At 40.3% G+C, this 15,548-nt stretch overlaps 1 protein-coding gene across 12 annotated transcripts in view; it reads right to left on the bottom strand.

The window, feature by feature from the left end:
- LOC141912082 (nostrin-like) overlaps positions 1–15,548 on the bottom strand; it is a 38,641-nt gene that overhangs the window by 10,536 nt on the left and 12,557 nt on the right. For 10 of the 12 annotated variants that reach the window (XM_074803280.1, XM_074803278.1, XM_074803283.1 and 7 more), the window contains 12 exons: positions 11,722–11,807; positions 11,088–11,168; positions 7,631–7,693; positions 6,840–6,921; positions 6,686–6,748; positions 5,738–5,962; positions 5,559–5,666; positions 5,049–5,168; positions 4,256–4,364; positions 2,451–2,539; positions 1,508–1,531; positions 358–486 (listed from right to left, as the gene is read on the bottom strand). In XM_074803280.1, coding sequence (XP_074659381.1) covers positions 358–486; positions 1,508–1,531; positions 2,451–2,539; positions 4,256–4,364; positions 5,049–5,168; positions 5,559–5,666; positions 5,738–5,962; positions 6,686–6,748; positions 6,840–6,921; positions 7,631–7,693; positions 11,088–11,168; positions 11,722–11,807 — 1,179 coding nt within the window. The remainder of the gene's footprint in view (positions 1–357; positions 487–1,507; positions 1,532–2,450; positions 2,540–4,255; positions 4,365–5,048; positions 5,169–5,558; positions 5,667–5,737; positions 5,963–6,685; positions 6,749–6,839; positions 6,922–7,630; positions 7,694–11,087; positions 11,169–11,721; positions 11,808–15,548) is intronic. The other 2 variants (XM_074803285.1, XM_074803284.1) reach the window with 2 other exon arrangements.

Genomic DNA, 15,548 nt, shown 5'->3' with positions numbered 1-15,548 from the left:
ACAATGATGATGTCATAGGGGGATTGTTAGAGGCTTCCTTTAATTCTTGCTGTATGCATAAATCAAATAACAAGACAATTTGATGATGTCATAGGAGGATTTAAGGAGGCAGCCAACGATTCTTGCCAGGTACTGTCTACGCGCCATCTAGCAATTTCAACAAATTTCCCGAATTTTTAGCTTTTCCTAAGCTTTCTTCTGAAGCAAAATACCTTGATATTTTTAAAGAAATTTCCCTGATTTTTAACTTTTTTTTAAAACAAAATTCCCTGATTTTTAATTAAATGACTTCTCCCAGATTTCGAAGGTAAGTGGCGCCACCTTGCGATGTCATAGGGGGGATTGATAGCAGCGTACCTGTTTATCTTTCGAATGTTCTATGTATTCAGAGAATCGATGCGTTGGTTTAGATTGCCCGTGGACGGCGGCCTGAGCGCACGACAATTTATAGTGACTCGCTTCGAGATAGTTCATCATCGCGTTCACCTGTAAATACGAACAAATTACATCGTTTAGCCTTAATTAAACCGCACGCGTCTGCCGGTTGTGACAGTTGGAAATTTGAAATTCAAATTCAGAAATTCAGTCAATTCTAATTTGTGCGTAACTCAAATTCGATATCGTATTCGTGAAGTTATAATATTCTAACACTGAAGCTAACATCGAGAGATATATATATTCGAAACAGTTTTAACTAGTCTACGACGGTTATTTTTTATTGATTCAACAGAACAGTTCGTTAAAATTCAAATTTCAAACAAGGATTCGAAAAAGAAAACCGGCGGGAATAAAACGTTTGCAGGTTTGCAGTAACACGGGTCGCGAGCGAATATGTGCGGACGCAAAATAACAATTAATTTCAGATTTTAGAAAATAATCATCAGTAAAAAATGATGCCATCGGTTGTATAGTGGGGGAAACATAGATATATAAATAACAGGCCGGTTATTTGTTATAAGTTGGATTACGGATTTGATGGATTCAAGATAATTGTGGAGGTAGGAAAAGAATTTTTTTAAACATTTTCTTTTAATCATTTTTTTTCTTAACCCCTTTCAGTGCTGACTTAATAATACCCTTTAGTGCTGGTGATAATTTGAAAATTTTGAATAATTACACCCTAGTGTGTTGAATAACGGGAATACCACTATAGTGCGTCTACACCGCGGCGCGGTGTATCGTTAGTTACTAATATTTCACTATGTTTGACTGGTGCTGCCATCTTTCAATAGAGATAAAAATAAGGGAAATGGCAAAAAAAATTTTTTCTTTACCTAGAATAGGAAAAATTCTGAATATCTGTAATCCAACTAATAATAAAAACAATGGCCTTGGTTTAAACCGAGAACTAACTGAACACAAGTAAAACTGATCAGATAAAACTGGGTGGGATATATTAATGATAACAACTGTTTTCAGAATTCGTTTAATGATATATTTTGATTCGTGTTATTATAATTAAGTCTCATGCATACACCGATGCGGAATGTAATATTTGTTACAGGACCTGCGACGCCGCCGCGTTTCGAGTCTTAAAAATCAAATAAAACACCATTTTAGAATACAGGTTTTTTTTTCGTTGCAAAATGTTTGTTTTTTTCTACGGGGGGCGGAGAATTTTTTTCAGAATAATATCAAAGGTAATATATAGAAAATTCAGGACTCGGCTCCGCAAAAAAGTTAAACTAAAATGTTTGGTGTAATTGCCATTGGTTACTTCATGTTTTCAATGAGGACAACAATTCAAACCGTTTTAGGCTTAAACTTTTCTTGTGAAACTGGGCCCTGGACTCAGGAAGATAAATCTAAGATGACAAAAGTTGAAAGTCGTTAATACGACTCCTGTTAAAGACTAAACCTGGGGCCAGTTGCACAGTCGTGACTTAAGTCCAAAAGTGGTCTTAAATCTTTAGACTGGTTAGATTGGCTATAGAACTAAGTTGGTCTTAGACTGGTCTTAGACCGGTCTTATGTCTGAGCCATTACTATGCAACCGGCCCCTGTTGATTACAATGATAATATCATCGTCGTTGATCTAGAGGCCTACGGTAGGTCATAAACCTGCTAGAAAACATGGCTGCCTCTGTAAACCGCCCTCTATGACATCACTAACGACTAATTCGAAGGTGTTGGCTAATTTACGATGTCATTCGGGGATTGTTCATAGAGACAGCCATTTTCCGGAAGCGATCTACGAACGGTTAAAATGAGAGTCGATGAAGCGTCTGCCCCAGTCGCTAAATTTTGAGAATTAGGCGCCTCAATAAATGGTTAATTTCACTCGCTCAAAATGAAATAAATTTAGTTGATTTGAATTGTTTTCTATACAACGTAATTTATTTGATTTGAATTGCGTTTCAAATTCAGTTTATTCATAGAATATTTTCTCGTTTCTTAGCGACCGGGACGAGTAGCAGACAGTGTTTTTTTTAACGGATTGTTGAACTTACGCTTAACAGTTTACGTTTCGCGTCGTCTTGTGATTCGTTATCTGCAAAATTAGGTCGATTTCGGTAAACCTCCATTAATTTCTCAACGCCTAAAATACGACACAGAATTTACGCAAAAAACAAAACAACAACAACAACAACATAGAATACAACATCAATAACGCCCGGGTCCAGTTTTAGTTAGGCAGGTTTTGATTGGTCTCTCTACCGATTACAGAATTCTCTTCTGATGCGTTCGTTTCCTTCAATACAGTTTGAAATGGATTAAAAAACGATGTTTAAGTTCGACTGCCCGTCCTTTCTGGTCCCATTAAGACCTTTATCAGGTATGTACTACCAAAAATTAGCGAGCTAGGCCACCCGGAATGCTCTCAAGTCAGGTTGAAATAGACATTAGAAGCGGCCGGTAGAGAGTTTGTAATCCGGAATCGATATTCCATAATCGCTCAATCAAAATCTGTCTAAATATATCTTGTATCAAAATTACATCCAGCTCCACAGTTGACAGTTAAATTTGACTTTATTTGAGTTGATAACGACCAGAGTCAAATGTTAACTGACAGAACTGTGCGCAATTGTATCCTAGACCACGGGCTCAGTTTATAAAAGGTTTAGTCATGATTAGTTACTTCAATTTTCATAATCAAAAATAAATCATCTTATAAATCTTTATAGACCTTCAAATTCTTGAGTTACATTTGTATGTTCCTTATTGAGTTTTAAATTAAAGCAAGCGCTGAATTTAAACTTGTGGCATTTGTAAATTGCGAGTCAAGCCGAAAAAAAAAATCTTCAAACTATTTTAGCGCAAATTTTTCTTTTCATGGCAATTCGTTTAAGCGAAAAACATATCCCTAAAAATTACCGCAATTTCTGAAATTTCTGAAGAAAAACCGAAATAAAAGGAAGTGAAATAAGATATCGTAGACCATTGGTATTACTATAATTAATATAAAGATCATCGTCATCGTCATCGTTTTGAGGATCGGTTTGATGACAATCAGTTTCTATATGCTGCGTGATTATCGCTGAAATTGAACGATTTATTACAAAAAATGGAGAAAATTTAAAAAGAAAACATCTATTTAAGCCTCGTTACTATAAATATCTAAACTATGATATATTTATGCATACAACATTCAGACGACACAGAATAAGACGCAGTTATGGATCCAGTTCCAGAGTAGTGGACCCAGTTCCACAGTTGTGGATCCAGTTCTGCAGTTGTGGATCCAGTTCTATAGTTGTGGAACCAGTTCCACAGTTGTGGTCCCAGTTCCAGAGTTGTGGACCCAGTTCTGCAATTGTAAACCCAGTTCCACAGTTCCAGAGTTGTGGAACGAGCTCCACAGCTGGGGATCCAGTTTCAGGGTTTTGGAACAAGCTCCATAGCTATGGATACAGTTCTACAGTCATGGATCCAGTTCCGCAGTTGTGGAACAAGTTCTACAATTGTGGATCCAGTTCTGCAGTTGTGGTCCCAGTTCCAGAGTTGTGGAATGAGCTCCACAGCTGGAGATCCAGTTCTGCAGTTGTGGATCCAGTTCTGCAGTTGTGGATCCAATTCTACAGTCGTGGGCTTAAATTTAAAGTTGAATTAGCTTCAATGTCCCAATGATTTTAGATTCTGAATTCACAACTGAAACTACAGAAATTACTTTTTCATGAGCAGATTTAAGGTAACAAATTATTGCCGATTAAAGAAATGCCAAAAATTGGTTCTAAAAATGTTTAGTCAAATCTAATTTATAAATTTTCATGATAATTTCGACCGATAATGAAATAGCGATTAATATCGGACTCACCTTCTCTTCCTTTCTTTTCTATATCCATGTCTTGTTCTAGGAAATAAAGCGCGTTGCGTAACCAATGTAACCTCCGTTCACGGTTCATCGTATTGTTGAGATCTTCTGCCTGTAATCGTGACAACAACGCATCAAATTATTCGATTCTGCGATATGAGATTTGAGAATAAACAAACTGTTTACAATATGAGATTTAAGAGATGATTTTAAAACGAGCTGTTTACGATATGAGATTTGAGAGATGAGTTTTAACGAACTGTTTACGATATGAGATTTGAGAGATGAGTTTAAACGAGCTGTTTATGATATGAGATTTGAGAGATGAGTTTAAACGAACTGTTTACGATATGAGATTTGAGAGATGAGTTTAAACAAACTGTTTACGATATGAGATTTTAGAGATGAGTTTGTTAAACGAACTGTTTACGATATGAGATTTGAGATATGAGTTTTAACGAGCTGTTTACGATATGAGATTTGAGATATGAGTTTAAACGAGCTGTTTATGATATGAGATTTGAGATATGAGTTTAAACGAGCTGTTTATGATATGAGATTTGAGATATGAGTTTTAACGAGCTGTTTACGATATGAGATTTGAGAGATGAGTTCAAACGAGCAGTTTACGATATGAGATTTGAGAGATGAGTTCAAACGAGCAGTTTACGATATGAGATTTGAGAGATGAGTTCAAACGAGCAGTTTACGATATGAGATTTGAGAGATGAGTTCAAACGAGCAGTTTACGATATGAGATTTGAGAGATGAGTTTAAACGAGCTGTTTCAACGTACATAGCATTCGAACAGTAATTGTTCAGGTTGGTTTTGACCGGTTCCTTTTTGTTCGACGACGGCTTGTAGATCGGCGCTCATATCTACAATCATTATCGACTCTTCCATTCGCTCGACGCTCTATAAATACAATATTCAAACGATGAATTCAGCCGGGAGGGGAGCAGGCAGGGGAGAGGGGCCAGGGGTTTATCGAGGTAAATTGCTAGACCGGGTTCCAGATGAAAATGACAATTTTGAAAGGTACCCCGGTAATAAGGGGAGGAAGATTGGGAGGCCGGGTTCCAGATGAAAAGAAAAGGTAATTCTCGGGTACAGCACCCAGGGCAACGGCCACTAGCGGGGTCCTACCCGGAAATACATCCTTAAAGATACAAATTCCGAGAGGATGTGTGTAAAATTGGAAGGTTTTAACGATCATGAGGATCAACCTCAGTGGGTCCCCGCACCCCCGAGACCACCCTCTAAATCCGCACTTGATCGACCAGAGCATACCGGGGTTAGACGTACCTTGATGCGTTTAGGACCTATCACAGATAAATGGTTACTATATTTATTTAACACTTCGTGAAGTTGACTCAAACGTTCCTCCTCTAACGACTGTAATTGAGTACAACCCTACAATATACAACAATACCGTCAGTTGACCGGTCGGTATGACGACGACAGCTCCCCCTGGTGTCACGTACCTTATACACAGATCCCTCCCACTCTTGTCTGGCAGCTTCCGCTTTAAGGCAATGATCGTGATATTCTTTATCAGCTTTACGCGCTCCCGATTCTAATTGTTTACTCTTTTTCTCCAGTTTCGATATATCCTTCTCTCCGAACCGACCTTTACCGGCCTTCGCGTCCGTTAACTGGTCCATGATTTTTTCGCTATCTCGCGCCAGAGTGAACGCATTCTTTTTACACTACAAACACAAACAATACGAATTAACCATCATTCCTACTGTCTTATTACCCATCATTCTTAGAATAATTTCCCTGAACTCCTGGGGTCGGTTGCATAGTCATGGCTTAGACTTAAGACCAGTCTAAGACCAACTAAGTTCTATAACCAATCGAACAACTTAAGACAAGTCTTAAGATTTAAGAACACTTTTTGACTTAAGTCACGACTGTGCAACTGGCCCCAGGGCCCAGTTTCACGAACAAGTTAAACTCAAATTTTTGGTTTAATTGCTATTGGTTACTTCGTGTTTTCGATGAGGACAACAATTCAAACTTAACCGTTTTAGGCTTAAACTTTTTCATGAAACTGGACCCTGGGCTGGGTTTCTTATATGTGGAACCGAAAAAATCCCTGGGAACATTTTGAGATTTGTCAGTTATAACCATGGTTTCTCATTGTTACTATGGTGGTCGTTAACCAGATTTAGGAGTTACCCTTAGGGATAACTTTGATACTCAGTCTATGAAACCGAGCCCTGATGTCGAAGCGGAATAGTTACCCACAATTCCTGTGATTTAATTACCCAGGATTCCTCAAAGGTATATTTACCCAGAATTCCTATTGTCCTTGTTGAAAGTTACCCAGAATTCTTGAGGTATGATTACCCAGGGTTCATAAGGCACGATTACCCAGAATTCATATCAATACACGCAGTTGTTACCCAGAATGCTCGATTGTTTACCTTTCCTTCCTCGTTTCGTTTTTCTAGTAAATTTTTGATTGATTTATCGACTGCTGCCTCGATCTGAAAAACAACCGTTAAATTCAAACGTTTAAAACGTAAATCATCGCGGCGCGAGGTAGAATAGTGAATTCAGGGTCGTTCGTACTCTTACCGGTTTGCGACTTTTATGCACGTGTTCCGTCAGCGTTTTTAAAGGTTTATTAATATCTTCTAATAACGCCGAACACAACGTCCTGAAATCAATAATCAATACAAACATTATGAAGAAATATGATCAACTAATGACTCAATAGTTTATCGTCGTTTCTCATATTTGGGTTCATTGAACCAGATCTGCACCAGCGCCGATCAAGGAGGGTGTTAATAAAGAATGTTAATGTTAAACCGCCTGCTAAGATAGGGGGCCTATACGGCATATTGTTTGGCCAAACATAAGATGACATGGTACCGGTTTTTGTTACTGTTAGCCCACTTTATCTTGAGTAAGCGCTTAGATTCCTTCACGAAAACAAATTTTTAAAATTTTTTGGTAGCTGAGCAGGTGGGGAGGGGGGTCGCGACCCGAAACCCCCCCTGCTGCAGTAGCTCAAATCAGAAAATGCAGTCATCATTTTAGTATTTCTGGTTTTAATCATTCATTTCGATTTCAATTTACAAATGTGTAATAATTTGTTATTTGTAACGGTGCGAGATTCAGAGTTCTGGTTGATTCTAGAAGTATTCATATACAGCGCGAGTAGTGATACAAGTGACATGCACACGTCGTCGCGACGACACAACTGATTACGTAATACGTCTCACGCCCTCATCATTAAAATATCCGTCTGCTAAAAATAAGTGCACAACAACGACGATGACACACTGGAGCAGACGCAGCTCTAGCAGACGCAGTTCTAGCAGACGAGCAGACGAATTACTACGGTTTTATTTAGATCTACGAACCTGTGCAATTCTGCCTCGGCTTCCATTTCTGTTGCCACGGCAACCCATGCACCAGCCATCGTGCTGAAATACGATAGAAACGTGCGGAAAATTAAAACGGGTCGACGACATTGTTCGTCGTAGCCGCGGTAACCAGAGATAACGAGATGATAAGATTTGGAGGGGAACCGTTTGTCGGAGCATTAAATCCAACCACGACCGACAAGCGCCCCGAAGGAGCGTAGGGCTCACACTGCTAACTCCCCGGGGTGTAGGGCTCATATGGGCAGTTATTGGATTGTTTTTACTCTTGATAGTTAAAATCGACACAATTAGAAGTAGGTCGTTAAAAACTAGAGCAGAATTCATGAAAGCATTGATGTGGGTTGAGAAAATATTTATCCAACAAAGTGGCTGTGAATAGAGAGAAGTGAGAGAGGGAGAGAGGAGACCGGAGATAGAGGAGAGGAGAGAGGAGAGAAAGAGAGAGTAGAGTAGAGGGAGAGTGGGAGAGAGTAGAGAGGAGAGAGGAGAGAGGAGAGAGGGAGAGAGGAGAGAGGGAGAGAGGAGTTTTGGACGATAGTAAAAATACAGTTTACGAGAACATCAAAGATTTTGGAAAATATATTTTGTCAATGATTCCGACGACAACAATCGAAGAGAGTAGGAGGTAAACATCACTCGCCAGGGGTAGACTACTACTAGACTGCGTAGGATGAAACATGATTTTACTACAACTCTATTAGACAGGTTTTACTATTAGACGCGCACTATGAATAAAACATCACCCACCCCTCTCTCTCATCCCGTCTTACCCGATAAAACATCAACCCCCCTCTTTATCTCTTACCCGATAAAAGATCAACCCCCCTCTATATCTCTTAGCCGAAAAAACATCAACCCCCTCTATATCTCTTACCAGATAAAACATCAACCCCCTCTCTATCTCTTACCCGATAAAACATCAACCCCCCTCTATATCTCCTACCCGATAAAACATCAACCCCCCTCTATATCTCTTACCCGATAAAACATCAACCCCCCTCTCTATCTCTTACCCGATAAAACATCAACCCCCCTCTCTATCTCTTACCCGATAAAACATCAACCCCCCTCTCTAACTCTTACCCGATAAAACATCAACCCCCTCTATATCTCTTACCCGATAAAACATCAACCCCCCTCTATATCTCTTACCCGATAAAACATCAACCCCCCTCTCTACCGCTTACCCAATAAAACAACATCAATCAACCCCCATCTATATCTCTTACCCGATAAAACATCAACCCCCCTCTTTATCTCCTACCCGATAAAACATCAACCCCCCTCTATATCTCTTACCCGATAAAACATCACCCACCCCTCTCTCTCATCCCGTCTTACCCGATAAAAGATCAACCCCCATCTATATCTCTTACCCGATAAAACATCAACCCCCTCTATATCTCTTACCCGATAAAACATCAACCCCCCTCTATATCTCTTACCCGATAAAACATCAACCCCCCTCTCTATCTCTTACCCGATAAAACATCAACCCCCTCTATATCTCTTACCCGATAAAACATCAACCCCCCTCTATATCTCTTACCCGATAAAACATCAACCCCCCTCTATATCTCCTACCCGATAAAACATCAACCCCTCTATATCTCTTACCCGATAAAACATCAAACCCCCTCTATATCTCTTACCCGATAAAACATCAACCCCCCTCTATATCCCCTACCCGATAAAACATCAAACCCCCTCTATATCTCTTACCCGATAAAACATCAACCCCCCTCTATATCTCTTACCCGATAAAACATCAACCCCCCTCTATATCTCTTACCCGATAAAACATCAACCCCCCTCTCTACCGCTTACCCAATAAAACAACATCAATCAACCCCCATCTATATCTCTTACCCGATAAAACATCAACCCCCCTCTTTATCTCTTACCCGATAAAAGATCAACCCCCATCTATATCTCTTACCCGATAAAACATCAACCCCCTCTCTATCTCTTACCCGATAAAACATCAACCCCCCTCTATATCTCTTACCCGATAAAACATCAACCCCCCTCTCTATCTCTTACCCGATAAAACATCAACCCCCTCTATATCTCTTACCCGATAAAACATCAACCCCCCTCTATATCTCTTACCCGATAAAACATCAACCCCCCTCTATATCTCCTACCCGATAAAACATCAACCCCTCTATATCTCTTACCCGATAAAACATCAAACCCCCTCTATATCTCTTACCCGATAAAACATCAACCCCCCTCTATATCCCCTACCCGATAAAACATCAAACCCCCTCTATATCTCTTACCCGATAAAACATTAACCCCCCTCTATATCTCTTACCCGATAAAACATCAACCCCCTCTATATCTCTTACCCGATAAAACATTAACCCCCCTCTATATCTCTTACCCGATAAAACATCAACCCCCCTCTATATCTCCTACCCGATAAAACATCAACCCCCCTCTATATCTCTTACCTGATAAAACATCAACCCCCCTCTATATCTCCTACTCGATAAAACATCAACCCCCTCTATATCTCTTACCCGATAAAACATCAAACCCCCTCTATATCTCTTACCCGATAAAACATCAACCCCCCTCTATATCTCTTACCCGATAAAACATCAACCCCCCTCTATATCCCCTACCCGATAAAACATGAACCCCCTCTATATCTCTTACCCGATAAAACATCAACCCCCCTCTATATCTCCTACCCGATAAAACATCAACCCCCTCTATATCTCTTACCCGATAAAACATCAAACCCCCTCTATATCTCTTACCCGATAAAACATCAACCCCCCTCTATATCTCTTACCCGATAAAACATCAACCCCCCTCTATATCCCCTACCCGATAAAACATCAACCCCCCTCTATATCTCTTACCCGATAAAACATCAACCCCCCTCTATATCTCCTACCCGATAAAACATCAACCCCCCTCTATATCTCTTACCCGATAAAACATCAACCCCCCTCTATATCTCCTACTCGATAAAATATCAACCCCCTCTATATCTCTTACCCGATAAAACATCAAACCCCCTCTATATCTCTTACCCGATAAAACATCAACCCCCCTCTATATCCCCTACCCGATAAAACATGAACCCCCTCTATATCTCTTACCCGATAAAACATCAACCCCCCTCTATATCTCCTACCCGATAAAACATCAACCCCCTCTATATCTCTTACCCGATAAAACATCAAACCCCCTCTATATCTCTTACCCGATAAAACATCAACCCCCCTCTATATCTCTTACCCGATAAAACATCAACCCCCCTCTATATCCCCTACCCGATAAAACATCAACCCCCCTCTATATCTCTTACCCGATAAAACATCAACCCCCCTCTATATCTCCTACCCGATAAAACATCAACCCCCCTCTATATCTCTTACCCGATAAAACATCAACCCCCCTCTATATCTCTTACCCGATACATGTTGCCGCTAATTTCTGCAGTTTTGAGCTCAATCTTGATAAATTTTTGGCGTAATTCAATTCGATTTCCGACCTGAAAAAAAAAATCAACGACACAATCACAACATTATAGGAAACGGTTCTAGAGTCGTGAGGTAGAACTTCAGTCATTGTAAGGTGAAACACGTTTAGTGAAATTTCCAATTGAAAATTGATTCAGGCCAAGTGTAATGCAGGTGATGGTTTTGTAGACCAGGCAGCCGGTTTGGCAGGGCGTATTTAGCAGGAGTGCCATTTTTCCAAATATTATTGTTATAACCTATAGAACAGGCAGGGGCTGCAGTTGCTCAAAAGATGGTCAGAGTCGACCGGTGGATAGTTGACAGTGACAATTAAAAGTTCATTGTTACTACGGTATTTATCTGCTGGTTATCTGTAACCGACAGCCCCTGCCCTTTTCCTCGCCTGCCACAAGACATGGAGTCCTCAACTGCCACAGTAGCACTGCGGGTAACCTATCGAAAATGGACTCAGGTCACGGTCCGATCAGCGGGCTCCATAGCTGTGAGTTAAGTTCCGCGTGAAATTTTGAGTGACAGTTTATCCCAAGTTTGAGTTCGAGAGTTGAAATAAAATATAGTTTTTACCTGTCCTGCATAATAGCGGACACCTCTTTACAGAATTCATTCCCGGATTTGATATACCTTCGCAATTCATCGAATCCGTTTAAACCCTGAAATAAAAATAAACAATTCATTCGTAACGCGTTCAGTGAAGTCTTTTTCGTATCAAAACATTTAGAGCGCTTTTCTCGAAAATAAAGTTTGTACGTTTATAAACGTGTTTGGCTTTCAAGTTTTTCAGTTCTCTCTGAAAAAAAAAAACTATCAGTTCATATTCAACAACATTAAAATCAAAGGGAAGAAACGACTTTAAGAAACAACAGTAAAAACAACAAAACATGCGACTTATGAACAAAAACCTTTTAGATTTAATTCATTCTTGATTCATAGCAGAATAGGAATAACCCCCCCCCCTGTACCTCCTCAGGTGTGGAAAATAGATATTAGTCAGATTAAAACCCGCTATAGTTTGTGAGTTTTCATTCCATTCTCATCAATTTACTGTAAATTACAAATAATAATCTACCCCAAAAGCCCCCCCCCGACCCCTGGTATCAGTCAAAAGAGATCGGAAATCGTTGATGCACGTAGGAAAAACGGAACCTTTGAATTGTGTTTACGTCCAATTGGACATTTTCTCCTATCGGTACAAACAAGTTGAACACCGAACTCAAAGTCCCGTCAAACTCATCAGTGAATCCGAGAACTTGCCTGATCCATCAGGTCGCATTCTAACCAATCAGTGCTTCCAAACTTCTGTTTCATTTCGACTAAAACCCGACTACGCTTTCGTTCGAGTTTACGTTTGATGTATTCCTGCGCCATTTTAACCGTACCGAAAAAAAAAGTAGTCCTCGAAATTGTCTGAAAACTAACTGATGACGAACGGAGACCAGCAGTTCTCAACTACTTAACCAACACCAAATAGTCCAATATGAAAAGGTTACAATACATTCAAACTCACAGATAAGTCGTCAAATTACTAAAGTCACCAGTATTTTTGAGTCCCGATTCGCATTTTTTCAATTCAGTTTATAGAAGTCAAAATTGTCATTTACGCAATATTGTATCTGCTGGGTGAATAAACCCTCAAACCCTCGTTATCTATTCAGAGATATTGAACAAAGTCATTCGCATGAAAAAATGAAATCTATCTACAGTCGACCTCGTTTAAAAGTTGTCATCAGATAAGACGTCACGTTACTGAAGTCGTCCCTATCTTTCGTCCCAATTTGTATTTCTAAGTCAATTCACTAAGTGTAATTCAATTCACTAAGTGTAAGTTGTCAACAGAACGCAATGACGTAAGTGGTTCGGAACCGTTATAGTGCGTGTTGAATTAATCCATCCAATAATCTCACGATAATCTCGGGATAATCCAACACTCGAGATATTCAAACCTCCTCAAAATCTATAATCCTTATCCAACTTTGTATTGACATGTTCTCCATACGAGGAGTACTGTAGCAATGATACACTAGAACATCACTACATTTATACCTTATATGTTACAACTATAGCGAAAATAACAAACTCACGAAAAAACATCCGCTCGAAAAGATCGTCGAAAAGCCCTTCGAAAATAAATTCCGTACGAAAATTTGAAATTCTAGTCGAAATTTTCCAAATTCCATCCGATTTTTAAATTCGAGATAGGAAATTTTGGTCGTAACGTAAATAAATAGCTGACGAAAATAAATGACTATTGGGAATTAATTTTGAACAGGTGTTAGTCATTTGGCATATAGGAATTCAGTTATTGGCTTCAGATATGAATTTGAATTCGTCCCAGGCAGGAGTACAAACAAACTGACGAATAATCCACTTATTTTTATAACCTCTATAATTTTAATAACCATCGTTGATTGCTGTTTAAAGGCTGGTATTTTTATTTATAGGGAATGATAGGCCAGGCGGGTAGAGTCTCATGATGTCACCAGGTTCAATTCCCTGTGAGGGAGGATGTGTCTACTAGGACAGGGGTTTGTACTGTGACAGAGTCTCGCGATGTCATCAGGTTCAAATCCCTGTGAGGTAGGATGTGTCTACTAGGACAGGGGTTTGTACTGTGACAGAGTCTCGTGATGTCATCAGGTTCAATTCCCTGTGAGGGAGGATGTGTCTACTAGGACAGGGGTTTGTACTGTGAATAAGCCATCAGGCACTAATTTCAGCGTCCCAGACACTGATGGAGCTATGAAACAGTCAAACCGTACACCGTGAGATATGAAGTCAGACAAGATGACCTCACGCCGACAACCCTCATCAAGTACCGTCCGCTGAGTTGACCTCATCAACGACAATACGACCTCACGATTGACCTCGCAATCGACCTCATCAATACAACACTTGATTGATATAAGAGAATATACATTGAATTAGACGAATCAATACTGAAAATCAATAAAATCTATCATCAGCAACAACAATCGCGACCAGTACTGTTATATATCGCTATGCCGACTGAGAATTAACCCTTTAAAACCTAACACACACTCGCTCACCTGATCCTCGAGCGGCGACGATCTACTTACGCATAGTTCTTTATATTCGCCTTTGAACTCGATACGTGATTGCGTCCACTGATTCCAGTGTTGGACGGTCTTCCACACGACCTTGGGAACTTCGACCTCGATCGCCGACGATTTCGGTCGTTTGACGCTGCAGATGGAGACGCGGCGTCCGGTTCCATCGCTCGAACTGGACGTCCGGCGTCGAGACGAGCAGACGGATTCCGCGTCTTCTTCGTCGGACATGTCTCAACGGAAATATAATCCAACCGAAAAATTAAACGATTTAAGATTTCCCAAATTTGTTACCGGCGTGAACAGCAGTTTTATTTGTCTTCGGGAGGGAAAAATTTCCAAATTTATCGCAGTCACAACAAAAGCATTTTCTTGCCACAAGATGAAACACTTCGAAGATCAAAATTCAACAAACTTTCTCAAACAACGTCTCACAAACTCTTGAGAGTTTATTCCTCTATTAGACAGAAAACTTAATAGTTTCCGCGCTATAAATCATTAAATCACTAAAACATTTAGAGGATCCTCTTTCCGGAATAAATCCAGCCCAGTTTGAACCGCTTGAAGTAGAGGCCGATCTTAGCTTCACTTCTAGTTAAAGCCCTCGTTGGTTCGTACACTTTTTCCTACTTGAAAAAACTGAACTGAGATCCTGTTGATCCACTGAGATCTACTGAGATCTACTACTTGGCAATTCACAAAACAAACCGGTTCCTTATAAGCAGCTACGTCTCTGTGAGGGGTGGGGGGTCGTACCGGATTATACTACTGATAATTGGCAGACGCACCGAAACGTTTTCAATCGAAAAATAAAATACCAATAATTAGAATGAAACTCGTCTGAAGTGGTGATTAATTCCTGCTTTAAAACACGTGTTCAAAAACATGTTTTTCTATTGCGGATAAAAAATTGTCCTATTAATTAATGTTTACTACACGAGGCATCCACGTTCGATAAACTGGAGTCCTCCAGTCCTCCAGGGTGACCGTAAGCTAGGAGTCCTCCAGCTGAGGGTGCTCCAGGGTGACCTCAACTGTTCAGTCAACTGAGGGTCCTCCAGGGTGACCGTAAGCTAGGAGTCCTCCAGCTGAGGGTGCTTCAGGGTGACCTCGACTGTTCAGTCAACTGAGGGTCCTCAAGGATGTCAGTCACCTGGGAGACCTTCAGTCCTCCAGGGTGTCAGTCAGTGAGGGGTCCAGGGTGTCCTTGATGACTGCTCAGTCAGCTGAGGGTTCTCATTCACTACTGGTTGACTCTGAACCCTACAGGCTGGTGCCCAGCTGAACCGTCATGACTTAAGACTGACCTTAAGTCATCAAATTGAC

Source organism: Tubulanus polymorphus, chromosome 10 (assembly GCF_964204645.1).
Source record: "Tubulanus polymorphus chromosome 10, tnTubPoly1.2, whole genome shotgun sequence".
Classification (NCBI taxonomy): Eukaryota; Metazoa; Nemertea; class Palaeonemertea; order Tubulaniformes; family Tubulanidae; genus Tubulanus; species Tubulanus polymorphus.
This window is presented reverse-complemented; position numbering and strand designations above follow the sequence as displayed.